Consider the following 16,101-nt stretch of genomic DNA (forward strand, 5'->3'; position numbering starts at 1 on the left):
GAGTATGCATATATGTGAAGTAAACATATTTGATGATTCCTGGAAAGAAATTAGTGAATTATCAATTAATTTAAGTTGAAAAAGTAAACAAAACCAAAATATTCATATTTTCTTTAATAACTGCAATAATTATAGGTATCGTTCAAAAAATAATTACAGAAAATACTAAAATATTAACAACACACCAAGTAACTATTATTTTTTTATAGTAAACATGTTCATATGGTCTTATTACTGCTGCATTTGATAAAGTTGAATGTTAGAAATCATAAAATTTTTTATATATATATATACACACACACACACGCACATGTGTGTTTGTGTATATGCATATGTATAAAGATAAACTATTAAGTTACATATATATATATATATATATATATATATATTCTTTTAATTTTTTTAAACCAATTTATGAGATTAATCTTATTAATGAAGTAATGAAATTTTTCAATGAAAAATTCATTAGCAATATTGAAACAAATAGTATCACTCTTTTTATAATTATATGGATAATGCATGATGATTTTATCTTTCAGGATCAATATCCAGTAAGAATTAAATTAAATAACAAAGTTTTAAATCAATATCGATACAAAATTCTTTATCATTAATAAGCAAATAAAAACATATACATATTAGGAATAGAGTAGATAAATGATAAAAAAAAATAGGCAACACTAGAGGCATTTATGAAAATCATGTACTGAATATAATTCCAATTTTAAGTTCATTTATATATTAACTTCATTTATTGACTGATATTTTTCTGAATATAATGCTGATAAAAATTACACATAAATGTCTCAAGTATAGAATTTTTTTTCTAAAAAATAGTTTACACAATTTATTAGCAGTTTTATGTGAACAATTTTTTTTAAATTTCAATAAAGATGAATGAAGTGTGTGATTAAGCTTTATGTTGGATTAAAACAATTTCTTTTAAGAAATAACAGAAGTAACAATCATATGACTTTTTTTTTTTTAAATAAATACCTGCATAATCTTTTATTTAAAAATAATGACATCAATACATCAATGTCATCTGCAATTTGAAAATATAATTTATTTAACCTGAAAAAAATTAAACATACATTAAAATAAAATTTTAATTAAGATGCAAATACATTAAAAAACACTTCCACATGCTTGTGTTCAAAAATAGCTTATAACTCATGTTTTTCTTTAATTTTAAAAATTATTAATGTACAAACACATATTCACATTCATATTTTATGAAATTTTGTGTATAGATCAGATGTCTAGCTAGTATGTTAAATAGAGTATTAACTGCATTTAACAAAACTTTTTACACTTTGAATTAATCTTTAAAAGATGAAAATATATAAAATTATATTTAAGTATGTTTACTACAATATAAAATAAAAGTTAACTTGGAAAAATATCTGCACAAATATACAACGTACATGACAACTTTTATGTAGAAGAAAAAATGTAAGGAATATGTATTTTAAAAACCATAAGCTCAGTTTGCAAAGACTGTTTTATTATAAGGTCTTCAATAAACAAGAGGAAAATGCTAACATTCTTTCACCTACTCTCATACTTAGAAAATTTTAAATATTGTGTTTATAGATGAAGTTGGTGGTAGCTATGATTAACCAAAACTGTTCTCACAACTGACTAGGTATTACCACCATTAACACAAATGCATCACATTTAATACTATATTTTTGATTTTTTTTATGAAATGCCATATTGGAAAGAAATATACATAGGTAATACACATACCTGTGTAAAATGACAAAAAAAGGAATGTAACAGAACAAAAAAAAAAGACAATGGTAATACATACACATGGCAGAAAATACTATGTCAATGAAAAATAAAGCTCTGACATGAGCAACCAAGGGAGTGTACATGATTAAAGACCTGCTTACACATGTAAACTTTCATAACAGTATAAGCAGTTAGCTTCAGCAAAATGCTTATACTGTATTTTAAATACCAAATGTACATTTACAGAATAGCTTCATTCAAATATATCTAAATGTAAAATAAGAACATCATGAGTGCTGGAAAGTCTCTCCTAAATACAAATTTGGAAAACTGAGATTAAAAAGAAAGCAATGTAAAGATAAGAGAGACAATACAAAAAATTTCTCATCAACAAAGAAACATTCTGTCAAAAATAATTACTGAAGTCAATTTTTTTTTACCTGTTATAACAGCAGCCAGATTTATAAATTTGAAAGGGGGAAACCCTTAAAACATGACTAAAAATTACACATTAGTTAAGTATATCTGCTTGTATACACATAAATACAGGTGGCAAATTTAACATATTTAATAAACTTCTATAATAAGTATATAATTGGAAATAAAAAGATGGCACATCTACAATAAATCTTTCATTCAATCCTTAAAAATAAGGATATAATACTAGCCATAAATTTATTATTTGAAATATCTTTGGCAATTAGCTTTGGTAAAAAATATATATTAATATCATATTATGCTACATAACCAAACTGAAATATTCAATAACTTCTTGTCAACATACAAAAACAGCCATTTGCAAGATTCAAATTAATCTTAAATTAAGTATTTGATTTACTTAAAAAAAATTTAAACATAAAAATTGCACTCTGAAATAAAATATTCACAGTTTATATGGAACGAAGAGTTTCATCCAACACTCAGACATTTACACACATATACATATATATAAATATATATGTGTCAGTGGCATTTCCAAATTTCATAAAACACCCAACTGAAAGAATGTCAAGGAAATCACTATAATTATTAATAAAAACTGTTTTAAAATATGCTATTTAACTTCTAATAAAAATATAATCCATTATTCAGAGTAAACATATTTAACTTATAAACAACATGAAATATGATTTGATATTGTTTAATGGAATTAGTAATATAACCAAGAATTACTAGATTTCCTTAATAAATTATAATTACTAATAACTGATTAACACTTTAATTTGTGAGAGAGAGAATTTATTATTATTCCATGGAACCAGAAGACATCATTAGAGAACCCATTATTCACGCAATACTTATCATACTTCTCCTTAACTCAATCACTGACAAAGTGTTCAAACCACCTCTAAGCAAAAAAACTAGTTCTAACATCCTTGCTAACTACACCCATACAATGTCTAGGGATGACAATCCTATAAAAGATAAATTGCTACAGAAGTAGCAATTATAGGTCAATCAGTATCTTGGGAATGGTGGTTAAGGTATTGGAGAAGTTGGTAAAAGACAGAATTCAGGACTGGATGGACAGCAGTATGATACTTTATAAGAGGCAACATGGTTTTGTGAATGGTAGTTCTTGCCTTAGTAATTTAGCTACTTTTTATAATAAAGACAATGGGGTTGAATAAATGAAATGGCTACTCAGTGGACTTTGCAAAAGCATTTGACAGGATTCCAAGTGGAACTTTTTGCATAAATAGGAGCAAGTGGGAATGTACATGAAGCTGGTGATTTGGAATAGAAGGTGGCTGATGGACAGATATCAAAGACTGGTTTATGGAGGAGATGAGTCCAGAAGGCAGGTGAGTAGATGTATATCACAGTGCTCAGTACTTGGTCCTCTGATGTTTAATTTGTATATTGATATAGGAAATGATTTGAATGGAAATATTCAGTTGTTTGCTGAGGATGCAAAACTGGAAAGAGTGAGAGTTAATGTAGATGCTATAGAGATCCTGCAGGATGATTTAAACAGTAGTGAACAAATTAATCCGAACACTCACATTTTAAAGAAACATTTTAATTTTGCAAGAAAATAAGTGCAAAAATTAAACTCTGACTTTACTTAATAATTTATATGCGCTCTTTTGTTCCTAATAAGTTCATTAATTTGCTTACACATGGACTCTACCAATGCAGAACACATTTTTCTTATTTCTGGATCTCAAATCATACTTTTATAATGGACTGTATCAAGTTATCCTTTATATCACAATTTAATTTTCCAAGTCTCTTTTTCACTATGGCCCATTAAATTTTCTATTTAATGTTAGGAGAGTTATCTGGCCACTGAAGCAATTGGATGTTGTGATTTTTGAAGAACTCTTTCACACATTTTTTGATGTGTGGCATGGAGAGAGATCCTGTTGGAAGACGAGTTCTTTGTCTTTCTGGATCTGTGGGACCACTCTTTTTCCCGTTATTTTTATGTATTGGTCACTTTTCATCATACCATCAACAGGCACAAGTGATCCAGGCAAGTCATGTGTAAAACAACCTCAGAGCATCTTTTTAACTGAGTGTTTAGGAGCTTGTTGAAGGTGGGCAGGAGAAGTCTTCTCAGTCACTGATTTGCGAACATAGGGTACATGTTCTCCTTGGACAAAGAAATTGTTCTTATCTGAGAATATGACCTTCTTCCATTTCTCAACAGTCCAATCTCTGTAAACTTTTGAACATTGGAGCCTCTTTTTCCGCATAGCCTTCATCAATAGCTGTTTCTTTTTTTGGTCTGTGGGCAGTCCCTCCCTGCTATCAACAATCTTCGACAGACTGTTATGTTAGAAAGATTAATCCCACTAGCTGCTAAGTCTCTATTTAAGTCTACAGCAGACAATCTTGGATTCATTTTGCTTTTCCTAACTAGTAAATGATCTTGAGTAAGTGTAGTTTTCCTTTTTTGCCCACATTTTCCTTTTCTATCAGGAGAAAAGGTAACCGTCTCCTAAACCTCTTTAAAATCATTTTAACAGTACCTAAACCAACGCCACACTCATTGGCAATTTGTCTTTGAGCCATGGATGTGTGCTGAGAAAAATACATATTTTGAGTGCTTTCTTGGAGATGTATCCATTTGATAGCTACATAAAATGAACAGAACACTATGAATGTCAACTTGTTTACACTATTAAAAATGCACAACACTAATACACATCGTAGAGACAGTTAAAACACACAATACTCACTCAAAATAGTGAACTAAAACCGAAAATAGTACACTGAGACCAACTTGATGAAAATTTGGATTTTTCATCAATTCATTAATTTGTTCATCACTATAGACTGCCAGTATGAGCAAAGTTAAATGGTTGCCAGTTTAATGAGGTCAAGTGTAAGGTGAAGCAATTTGGGAAGAAGAGATCATAAGCTGTGTATTATACTGATGGAACTGAACTGCAGAAAACTAATGATGCCAGGGAGTTGAATTTTAGAAGGCATATTGCAAAGGTGGCCAAAACAGCATATCAGATTAAGCAGTTGTTGAAGAACACACTGACAAGCAGGATAGGGAGGTAACTGTTCCCATTTAAGGTTTTAATAGGGCCTCATCTGAACTACTGCACACTGGTCATCCAGATTACATGGGGATGAAGTGGTGGAGGTGATCCAGACGAGAGTGATTGTAGCAGGTCTGTGAAATGCTCTCTATGAGAATAGATTGAAGATGTGGATTTCAAAAACTAGCTGATAACCATGGAAATTGTGTAAGAGTATTTTATATTGTCTCTGAACTTATGGTTCATGTTGCTCCTTTTGTATTCTTTGATATAAAGCGGACTACAGTGTGCCTTTTGACTGCAACTCTATTTTTTGAAATTAAAAACTAAAATTAAAATTAAAATAAAGATTTTATGAAGTGATCATATATATCGTCTACCTTTGCTGTAGGCAAATATATGATCAACATTATTATTTGGCAATAACGATCTTTGAAATGTAGATTGCAAATGATAATGAACCGAGTATGATATTAGTGATAGGTGAAATAGTAAGATGGAGCTCCATTGATTTTTAAAATTTAAAACTGAGATATGAATAAAGGAGTTAAAAAGATGAGAATAAATTTGGAAATAAATGATATGATATTATTAGTAAAAACACTATAAAACTTGTCATCATCATCATCATCAAATTCCTGCATGTACCCTCAAGGGGTGTACAGGATATGATAGTACTACATTAAAAAAATTACATCATTATTAATTTCCTATCTACAATTTTCCTCCAAATCAGTCTGTTACTTGTCAACACTCCAATATTATCAGATCTTATATTTCTATCGTCTAAAGCACTTTGTACCGTATCAATCCACCTATATCTTGGTCTTCCTCTCGATCGTTTTCCTGCCAACCTGGCAGAGAACACTTGTTTTGCTAATCTTTCCTCGCCCATTCTGTTTAAGTGACCATACCACCTGAGATTAGCTCTGCTAATGCATTCCTGGATGCTGACAATGTCAAGTTCTTTCCTAATATCCTCATTTTTAATATGATATTGCCATTGATGCCATCTGTTCACGCCTCTAATCTTTCTCAGGACTCTCATATCTGAAGTCTCTAGTCTTTGGTCAAGTGTTACTTCTGACCCAGCTCTCAGATCCATAAGTTAAAACTGGTTTGAACACTGTCTTGTATACAGCTAATTTAGTGTTCTGACTAATTTCTCTCTTATTCCATATGAATTTATTCAATTGACTTCCCACCATACCAGCTTTGCTGATTCTGCTGTCTATTTCTATATTTAATTTACCATCTTCAGTAAAAATCGTGCCTAAATAGCTGAAATGTTTTACTTGTTCCACAGGTTCTCCATTCACAACACAGTTGACATTTTCAATGATTCTGCCTATTTTCATTGTCTTTGTCTTTTTATTGCTGACCTTCATACCATATCTATTACAAGAGCTATTCAATTTAGTCAGCGAATCTTGCAGACTCGTAGCGGATTTATTTAGAAGTATAACATCGTCTGCATAAAGCAAAGAGTTGACATTAACATCTCCAATTTTGATATCATGTTTAATACCACTTTCCTTCATAATGTGATCCATATAGATAATGAATAACAGAGGGGATAATGTACATCCTTGTCTCACACCAGCTTTAACATTAAACCATCTTCCTGTACTTCCTTCAATTCTAACTGCTGACTTACAACTCAAATAAAGACTAAGTATTGCTTGATATAATGTCCCATTGACACCATATAACTGCAGCGTATTGAATAGCTTCTCTCTTGGGACCTTATCATATGCCTTTTCCAGATCGACAAAACTTAAATACAGATCTTTGTTATATTCCCATGCTTTCTCGACTATTTGTCGTAAAGTGAAGATCTGATCCTGACAGCTTCTATTTGGCCTGAATCCAGCTTGTTCTTCACCAAGCTTTTCTTCCACAATTTTTCTCAACCGTTTCTCAAGTATACTTGCATAGATCTTGCCAGGAACACTCAGTAGGGAAATACCTCTGTAATTCTTACATGCAGTTTTATTTCCCTTTTTATATATGGGTACTATGAGAGCTCTACTCCAATCATCGGGAATTCGTCCCTCTGCCCAGGCTTTCTGAACTATGCAGTGCAGCCACTGTAAGACTCTTATACCACCATACTTCAGCATTTCTGGTCGAATATCATCTACTCCTGCTGCCTTTCCACATTTCAAGCCTTTGATAGCTTTTTCTACTTCAAGTATGGATATGTATTCCTGACTGCATGCCTGGTCAGTTTTTTTTACCACTGTGCTGTCATCACTGGTTGTTTCATTTAGCAGTTTTTCAAAGTAATTACTCCATACTTCAAGGAAATCTTTTTCTCCCGTTTTCATGTCACCTTTATCATCTCTAATTCTTTTTACAGCACTCTTTCCTCCATTCTTAAGCTTCTTCACCAACCTCCAGAATATTTTGCCACCTTCTTGATATTTATTTTCTATATTCTTGCCAAAGTCCTCCCATGACTTTTGTTTAGCTAGTTTTACACAGTGTTTAGCATTCTTGCATTTGTCTCTATATTCTCTAAGAGCACAAGCTGACTTATTTGACAGGAACTTTTGGTATGCTTTCTTCTTTTCCTTCACTGCCTCTTTAACCTCCTGTGTCCACCAGGGAGTTCTGATTTTTTTATCCTTACAAACAACCTCACCACATGCCTCTCTGGCAGAATCAATCAATGTTTTCTTCAGAGTTTGCCACTGAATCTCCAAGGTTTGATTCCTGTTCTCAAACTTTTTCATTTTTCCTTCAATAATCTTTGTGTATTTTAGTCTACAGCTCACATCTGAGAGCTGCTCAACTTTTATTCGTTTTAAAACTTTCTTACATGTTATTCTTTTCAATATGAAATTCAATTTTATCCTGCTCAAGACTAAATAGTGATCACTTCCAATTTCAAATCCTCTGTACACTCTGGTGTCCTGCACCAGGGATAAAACATCACTATCAACAATAACATAGTCAATGAGACTTTTCTTATTCCTAGCCTCTGCTCTCCATGTGAATTTGTGCACATTTTTATGTTGGAACATGGTGTTAGCAATAACCAGTCCATGTCCTGAGCAGAAATCCAAGAGATATTTGCCATTATTATTAGATTTGCTCTTTTCTCCAAATTTTCCCAAAATATTTTTGTATGTCTCACAATCATTTCCTACTCTGCTATTTAGATCCCCAACAAGGACCAACTTTTCATTTTTCATTGTGTCAGTTGCTTTTTCTAAAGCCTCAAAAAATTCCTCCACTTCTACCTTAGTAGAACCTTCTGTGGGACTATACGCACAAATAAGTCTCATTGTCCAGTTCCCCATTCTCATATTTGCCCGCATTACTCTACTTGAGACTGACTGCCATTCAAGAAGATTAGCCTCGTATTTTGTGTTGAATACTATGGCTACTCCTTCTTTTCCTTGATTGTCATTACCTGAATATAACATTTTGTATTTATTGCTCAGAAAGATCTTACCAGTTTTGGTCTTTTTTGTTTCGGTCACCCCTATTATGTCGATCTGGTACTTATCTAATTCCTCAGCTAGCTCCATTTCTTTGCCATTCAGGCTTCTTACATTGATAGTACCGATCTTTAACTCTGGTGATGTTGAGTTGGGGTTTATTTTCAGATTTGTTCCAGTAGCTGACTTTTCGCTGTTCGCCCTGGTTCCCTGGCGAAAACAACGGGGGCCTTGTTTAACCGGGTGACGCCCCAGCCGGCATGAAATTTTGTCATGTTGTACCATCATTCTATATTTTGGTTTAACCAATAAGAATACAATTTGGTCGGCTAAATCCCAAATTGCCAGCCCATCCTCGTCCGTTCAGTATCCAAGTAGATACCCAACAGGGTGCACCACGAGAAGGTGAGGATTGGACATTAGGTCAGAAGCCCTGGTCGGTTCTCCGCATTCCTTTAAAGGCTATGTGAAGGTCTCCTCTCAGTTATACAGCTTTGACCCTTAAGCACCCCTATAAAACTTGTAATATTTAAAAATGAAAAATATTAAAAGATGTGCAAAAGGGTGTTTGGACTAGATTTTTTGTCTGGAGGAGAGTAAATGTGTGGAATTAGTTGCCAGAGATAGTTGTCAGTGAATGAGTTTAAGGTAGAAGTATGATAAGTATTGCAATGAATAATGGATATCCTTCAACAAGTCTTCTGACTCCATGAAGATACCTGTTTAATAACAATATTTTTAGATTAAGTTGTATTATATAAGGGTTATTATTTATTTATTTTTTTATATTCTCCACACCATTTTTGTTTCTTATGTTTTTGTAATTCATGTAATCTCAGAATGAAAATTTAAGAGACTCCAATTTTATCTTTAATGCTGGATAAAGAAGAGAGAATTCTACACAGTTTGTTTTATGTAAGTGACCAACAGAAAAGTCTTTTTCTTTTTTTGGGGGGGGGGGGGGGAAGAGAGAAAGAAAGGGGCAGCCTGCTATATGAAAGTGGCTAACTAATAAGGCCACTTTTGTCACCAATTTAAACCCAACCAATAAATTCAAATCAGATTTCATGGCTAGCTCAAAGAGAAAATGTTCATTAATAATCCCAACAAAACAAGTGGTTTCAAATCGGCAGCCAGCCAGAAAAGTCCCATAGAAACTTTGAAACTTGTACTACAAAGAACAAGTTGAATGTGTTTCAAACTGAGATAATTCTGTGTGTTTAGTAATTAAAAAAAAAATAGTGATGCCTATACAGAATTATTTATAAAATTTATTTAATTTTTTTCCTAATATTACTCCCACACAACTAAATGAATACGTCTTTTTCTTCTTCAAGTCTCATTCCCTAGAAAGAGGTTGGCAACCATGTCATGGAACTTTTTTCTTTCTTTTGCTGCTCTGGAACATTTACAGTAATTAAAGCCAGTCCAATCTTTAATGTCTTCAAACCACATTCTCCAGGGTATATCTCTCCCTCTTTTTACATCTAATTTCCCTTCTAATATTAATTTCTGAATGCCTTCTTGTCTAGTTAGATGTACAAAATATTTAAGTTTTCGTTCTTTAATTATTTTCATTTTTGCTTTCTTTAAAACATCTTAATTTTTCATTTTCTCTGAATATTTCAACATTCTTCTGATAGCCGACATTTCGAAAGCTTCTAATTTTTTCTCTGCTTCTTTATTTAGAGTCCATGTTTCACTGTTGTAGAGAAGACTTGACCAGATATAGCATTTTATTAATCTTTTTCTTGTGTCTATGTTAATGTCTCTGGATGTTAGAACAGTTTTCATATCAATAAAGGCTTTTCTTGCTATCTCCATTCTTCTTTTTATTTTTTTAAGGGAATTTCCTCCAACTGTAAACATTTGTCCCAAATATATAAAAGACTGAACCTGTTCAATTTTCTTTTTGTTAATAGTTATGTTTAATTTCTTATTTATTGGTTCTTTTGATATAATCATGCAATTTCTTTAGGTTAATAATTAATCCCATGTCTGAGCTTCTGTTGTAAATTTCTGTGACTTCTTCTTCTTCTACAGCTTCTCCCACTTAAGTGGGGTCACTGTTTGCTATGAGTCTCCTCCACACCTTCCTGTCTTGGGCTGTCACCACATCCAAATTCTTCATCTTCAAGTCCTCTTCTACCAGCTCCCTCCATCTCTTCTTTGGCCGCCCATGCTTCCGCCTTCCTTGCACATCCATCTGCATGACCCTTCTTCCCACATATTCATCCTCCCTCCTCATCACATGACCAAACCATCTCAACCTTGCCTCCTGTATTTTCGCTCCTAAGTTCGTAACTTTCACTGTTCCCCTGACATAGTCATTTCTCAGATGATCCTTTCTGGTCACACCGCACATCCACCTAAGCATTCTCATCTCTGTTACTTCCATCCTGCTGATGTTATTTTTCCTCAGGGCCACAGTTTCTATAGCATATGTCATAGCTGGCCTCACTACTGTCCTATAAATTTTGCCTTTCAGATTGATCGGCACCCTCTTATCGCATAACACTCCAGCCATCTCCCTCCAGTTCCTTCAACCTGCTTGTATCCTGCATCCCACTTCCTTCTCAGCTCCTCCATCTTCTTCCACTGTTGAACCTAAGTATCTAAAGTCTCTCACCTTCCTGATGACATTTCCTTCCAGCTCCAGATCTGTTTCCTGGCCACCGCCCACTGCGCAACACATATACTCTGTCTTACTTCTGCTCAGTCTCATACCTCTCTCTTCCAGTACTTTTCTCCATCTTTCCAGTTTAGTTTCTGCTTCTTCTCTTGAATCTACACACAGCAAGATGTCATCTGCATACAACATTGTACAAGGTGCATCTTCTCTCACCTCCTCTGTTACCACCTCCATCACAATATTAAACAGAAACGGACTCAATGCTGACCCTTGATGCAAGCCAACTGTTACTTGAAAACTTTCTGTCTGTCCCAAACAGGTCCGAACTTGTCTTCACATTTCTGCACATTTCCCGCACCAACCTGACATATTTCTCCGGCACCTTCTTCTCCCTCAGACACCTCCAGACTTCTTGCCTTGGCACTCTATCGTATGCTTTCTCCAGATCAATAAATACCAGATGTAGCTCCCGTTGTTTCTCTCGAAACTTTTCCATCATCTGTCATAACCCAAAGATAGCATCTGTTGTTGATCTACCAGGCATGAAGCCAAATTGTTCCTTTGCAATCTCCACCTCCTCCCTCAATCTACCATCAAGAACCCTTTCTAGGATCTTCATTGTGTGGGACATCAACTTTATTCCTCTGTAATTTTTACAGTCTTGTGCATCCCCTTTACCCTTGTAGATGGGAACAAGAGTACTCTCCCTCCATTCCTCGGGTATATTTTCCTGTTGGCAAACTTTCATGAACAGGTCCCACAGCAGATCAATTCCTTCTTCCCCCAGTGCCTTCCATGCCTCCACTGGAATTCTGTCGGGGCCCACTGCTTTTCCATTCCTCATCCTCTTCATGGCCTCCGTCACTTCCATTCTACTGATGTTCTGCACCATCCCCTCAGAAGGCTGCCCATCTCCTCTGTGAATCCTTGCATTTTCCTCATTCAAAAGTCCCTCAAAGTATATTTTCCATCTGTTTCTTATGTCCACATCCCTCCATAATACTCTTCCTTCAGCATCTTTGATCTGCCTCACATGTAAGATGTCCTTTGCTGGTTTATTTCTACATTTCGCTAGTTGGTAAATTTTTCTCTGTCCTTCCTTTGTTTCTAATTGATCAGATCTTGATATGCCATGGCCTTCGCCTGTGCCACAACTCTCTTGGCTTCTTGCTTTCTCTCTTTGTACACCTCTCTGTCCTCTTCCACTTTTGACTCATCCCACTTCTGCTTTGCCTTCCTCTTAGCTGTCACTGCCACTTGTACATCATTATTCCACCACCAACCCTCCTTCTGCTCTCTAATCTTTCCAGATGTCTCACCAAGCACCTCGATTGCACAGCTCAGGATTACTTTTGAATTATGTTTCCACCAATCTTGTACACTTTCCAGTCCATCTGAAATCCTCTCTAACACTCTCTCCCTAAAACGATTCCTCACACTCTCCTCTTTTAAGCGAAACCACTTAATTGTCTTCATCCCATGGCAACCAGAGGTTCTTATCTTCGATCTTATTTTAAAGTATGCGCACAGCAGTCGGTGTTGTTGTGCTACTCGATCTGTTGGAATTACTTTACAATTTGTCACAACATTAAGATGTTTTCTTCTAGTCAAAATGTAGTCAATTTGTGAGCTGTTGTTACCACTTCTAAATGTTATCAAATGTTCTTCCCTCTTGAAGAAAAACGAGTTCACAATTGCCAGATCAAATGCTACTGCAAAGTCCACAACCCTCTCTCCTTCCTGGTTCATCATTCCCACTCCATGGCCACCATGCACCCTTTCATAGTCTCTATTCTCTCTTCCTATATGCCCGTTCAAGTCTCCTCCGACAATCACCATCTCATTTTCTTCAAAGTTCCTCATTTCTTCATCTAACACGTTCCAGAACTCGTCTTTTTCCTCTGCTGTACAACCAACTTGCGGGGCATATACACATAATACGACCACCCGCTCTTCTCCAAGACCCAATTTCATTCGCATGATCCTGTCGTTCCTTCTACCCATGTCCAGTACTTCACCTTTCATTCTGCCACACACACCACAATTCCTACACCATTTCTTCCCTCGTTATTCGCTCCAGAGTAGGTTTTGTGACTAAGTTTTGAAAATCATCTTCAGATTCAGCTATAAGGACTGTGTCATCTGCATACCTGAAGTTCCTAGATTTTTGTCTTTTACACCCTTCAATTCTGAAATACCTTTAAAAACTTGCTCACTATATATATTATACAGTAAGGGTGATAAGACACATCCTTGTCTTACTCTTTTTTTGATTTCAAAGTTGTCAGAATATGCATTTTTATATCTTATTGAGGCCATTTGATTCCAGTATATATTTGTAATTATATGTAGATCTTTTCCTTTTAACTCGTTATTCTTTAGGATATGTATTAATTTCTTGTGATTTATTGAATCAAATGCTTTGCTGTAATCAATAAAACAAAAATGCTTTTCTGGTTATAGAGGCTTCTTTCACATAATGTTTTCAAATTGAAAATTCCTTCTCTTGTCTTTGTGAAAACCCGATTAACAAAGTACCTTTTATTCTTTCTAGGATAATTCTCAGTAATAATTTTGTAACATGGCTTGTTACTTATTAGTCTATATTCTGAACATTCAAAAGTTCTTGGAATTTTGGAAATAGTAACAAAGATGGATTTCCTTAGATCATCAAGTATGTATCCTGTATCATAGATGTTATTAAAAATAACCTTTAGGTCATTAATTGTGTTTTCATTTAATTTCTTTAACAATTCAATAGGGATTTGATCCGGGCCTGGTGTTTTTACCTGTTTTCATTTGACTTGGAGCATATTCTATTTCTTCATATGTAATTGGCTCACCATCCATATTTTGTATATCTGGTGTGCCTTCGATCAGAGTCAAACAGTTTTTTTCCCATATTCTTTCCATCTTTTTAAGCAATCTCGTGTCTCTAGTAGCATTTTTCCATTTTGATCTTTTAAACAAAAATCATGGTCGAAATTTTTCTTTTTATTTGTCAGAGCTTGGATTGACTTATGCATTTCTTTACTATTGTGTTTGTTGTCCAATTACTCTATTTCTTTACATTTTTCATTTAGCCACTTGTCTTTAGCCTTCCTGCATTCATTTTTAATAATTTTACCGAGTATTCTATACTGTTGTGTACTTTTCTTTTTTCATCTTTCATTCATAAGTTCTAATACTGATCCTGTCATCCAGGATTTTTTCTTATTGCATTTAATTTTTGGAATAATCTTGTTAGCCGTCTCATATATTGCACTTGTAAAATTTGACTATCTGTTTTCAATTTCCTCCGTGTTGCAAACTACATTGTCTTCTGTTCTATATCCTACATGATCTAATTTCTGAGTTATACACCATTATGTTGTCAGGTATATTCAGAGCTCTCAAGTCAGGTCTTTCAGTATGATTGTTTTTAGAAATGTTTTTTAGTTTAATTTTTAAAGTAGATACAACAGGATTATGGTCTGAACCTATATCAGCACCTGGGTATGTTTTAATGTTGGTTATATTATTTTTGTATCTATTATTTATCATTATGAAATCTATTTGGTTTCTTATAGAGACATCTGGGTTTGTCCAAGTATATAGTCTGCACTTTGGATGTTGAAAGAACGTATTCATTATACGTAGGTTGTTTTGAATATGTCAATGAATAAAAAAAATATATCATGATATAACCTTTCACTGGCATGATAGGAGTTCAAAATCAAGCCACACAATTTTTAATTCCTTGAATCTGGTTTAACACTAATAAAATATATACCATCAGGCACTACAAATTTATATAAGTCGAAAAGTTATTTCTATATAAAATGCTAAGGATACTTTTCTACAAAAGATGGCACATAAGCTGCGTGACTTTTGAATTCCACCTTAACTGGAAGATCTTTAAGAAGCTGTTCATACTTCTGTAATGCATCTGGGCAACTTTCTCCTATCGCCTAAAACAGGAAAACTTCCTTTATATTTATAACAATATTTGGCACTTATTAAGAGTACTTAAACTGATGAAATAAAGAAGACAGCAAAACCGAAATTTTCAACCAGTAAGAATAAAATAAAAGAATAAGTATACTGCTAGTGACATTAAAATGAATTAGTTGGTCTGAATATTTGAATGTATAGCATCTCTTCACTACTGCTAACACCAAAAATATACAAAATACCCAAAACATGGGTATTTTGTATATTTTTAGGTGGCAAATGATCAGCATTCTAATTATTGGAGGACTCCAATGACTTGAAAAAAAAAGTACCATGTGTGATCTTCTAGAGTAGGATAGCAGAATTCTTAGCATATTATATATATATATATATATATATCTATATTTTTTTTTTCAGCGCCCAGTGCAAAGTCACCATTTTGCTTAGAGGGAGTCAAAAGCAACAAGAAAGATCTTGTTGCTTTTGATCTTACCTGGTCTACAGGAAAGTTCTTGGCTTATCTAACTTTTAGACTCCCATAGTACTAATTTGCTACTGGCTGCCAACCTTTCACAGCCAGGCATGATTACAATCAGTGCTTGACTTACAACTACTTATTTACAATGGCCATCCTATTAACATGTTCATTGAATACCATCTCACTACAAAATACCCAAAACACGGGTATTTTGTATATTTTTAGGTGGCAAATGATCCCTGGTTGGCTGTGTAGTCAGCATATCCGCTCTCCAGCCAAAAGGCTGCGGGTTCGAATCCCACTGTGGGCATGGATGTTTGTGACTGTCTGTGAAAATCTGGTGGTGGTGGTGGGCAGTAGATGGCGCTG

General features: G+C 34.1%; 1 protein-coding gene across 3 annotated transcripts in view; it reads right to left on the reverse strand.

Moving 5' to 3' along the window:
• Nucleotides 1–216: 216 nt before the first annotated feature.
• Nucleotides 217–16,101, reverse strand: part of Sms (spermine synthase) — a 250,094-nt gene continuing 234,209 nt past the window's right edge. For all 3 annotated transcript variants that reach the window (XM_090403753.1, XM_090403752.1, XM_090403751.1), the window contains exons 11-12: nucleotides 15,156–15,271; nucleotides 217–2,737 (exon numbers count right to left, since the gene is read on the reverse strand). In XM_090403753.1, coding sequence (XP_090259879.1) covers nucleotides 2,704–2,737; nucleotides 15,156–15,271 — 150 coding nt within the window. In that variant the 3' untranslated portion in view covers nucleotides 217–2,703. The remainder of the gene's footprint in view (nucleotides 2,738–15,155; nucleotides 15,272–16,101) is intronic.

The sequence above is a fragment of the Typopeltis vanoorti genome, chromosome 14 (genome assembly GCF_054136105.1).
Source record: "Typopeltis vanoorti isolate ZY-2024b chromosome 14, IOZ_Tvanoo_1.0, whole genome shotgun sequence".
Lineage (NCBI taxonomy): Eukaryota > Metazoa > Arthropoda > Arachnida > Uropygi > Thelyphonidae > Typopeltis > Typopeltis vanoorti.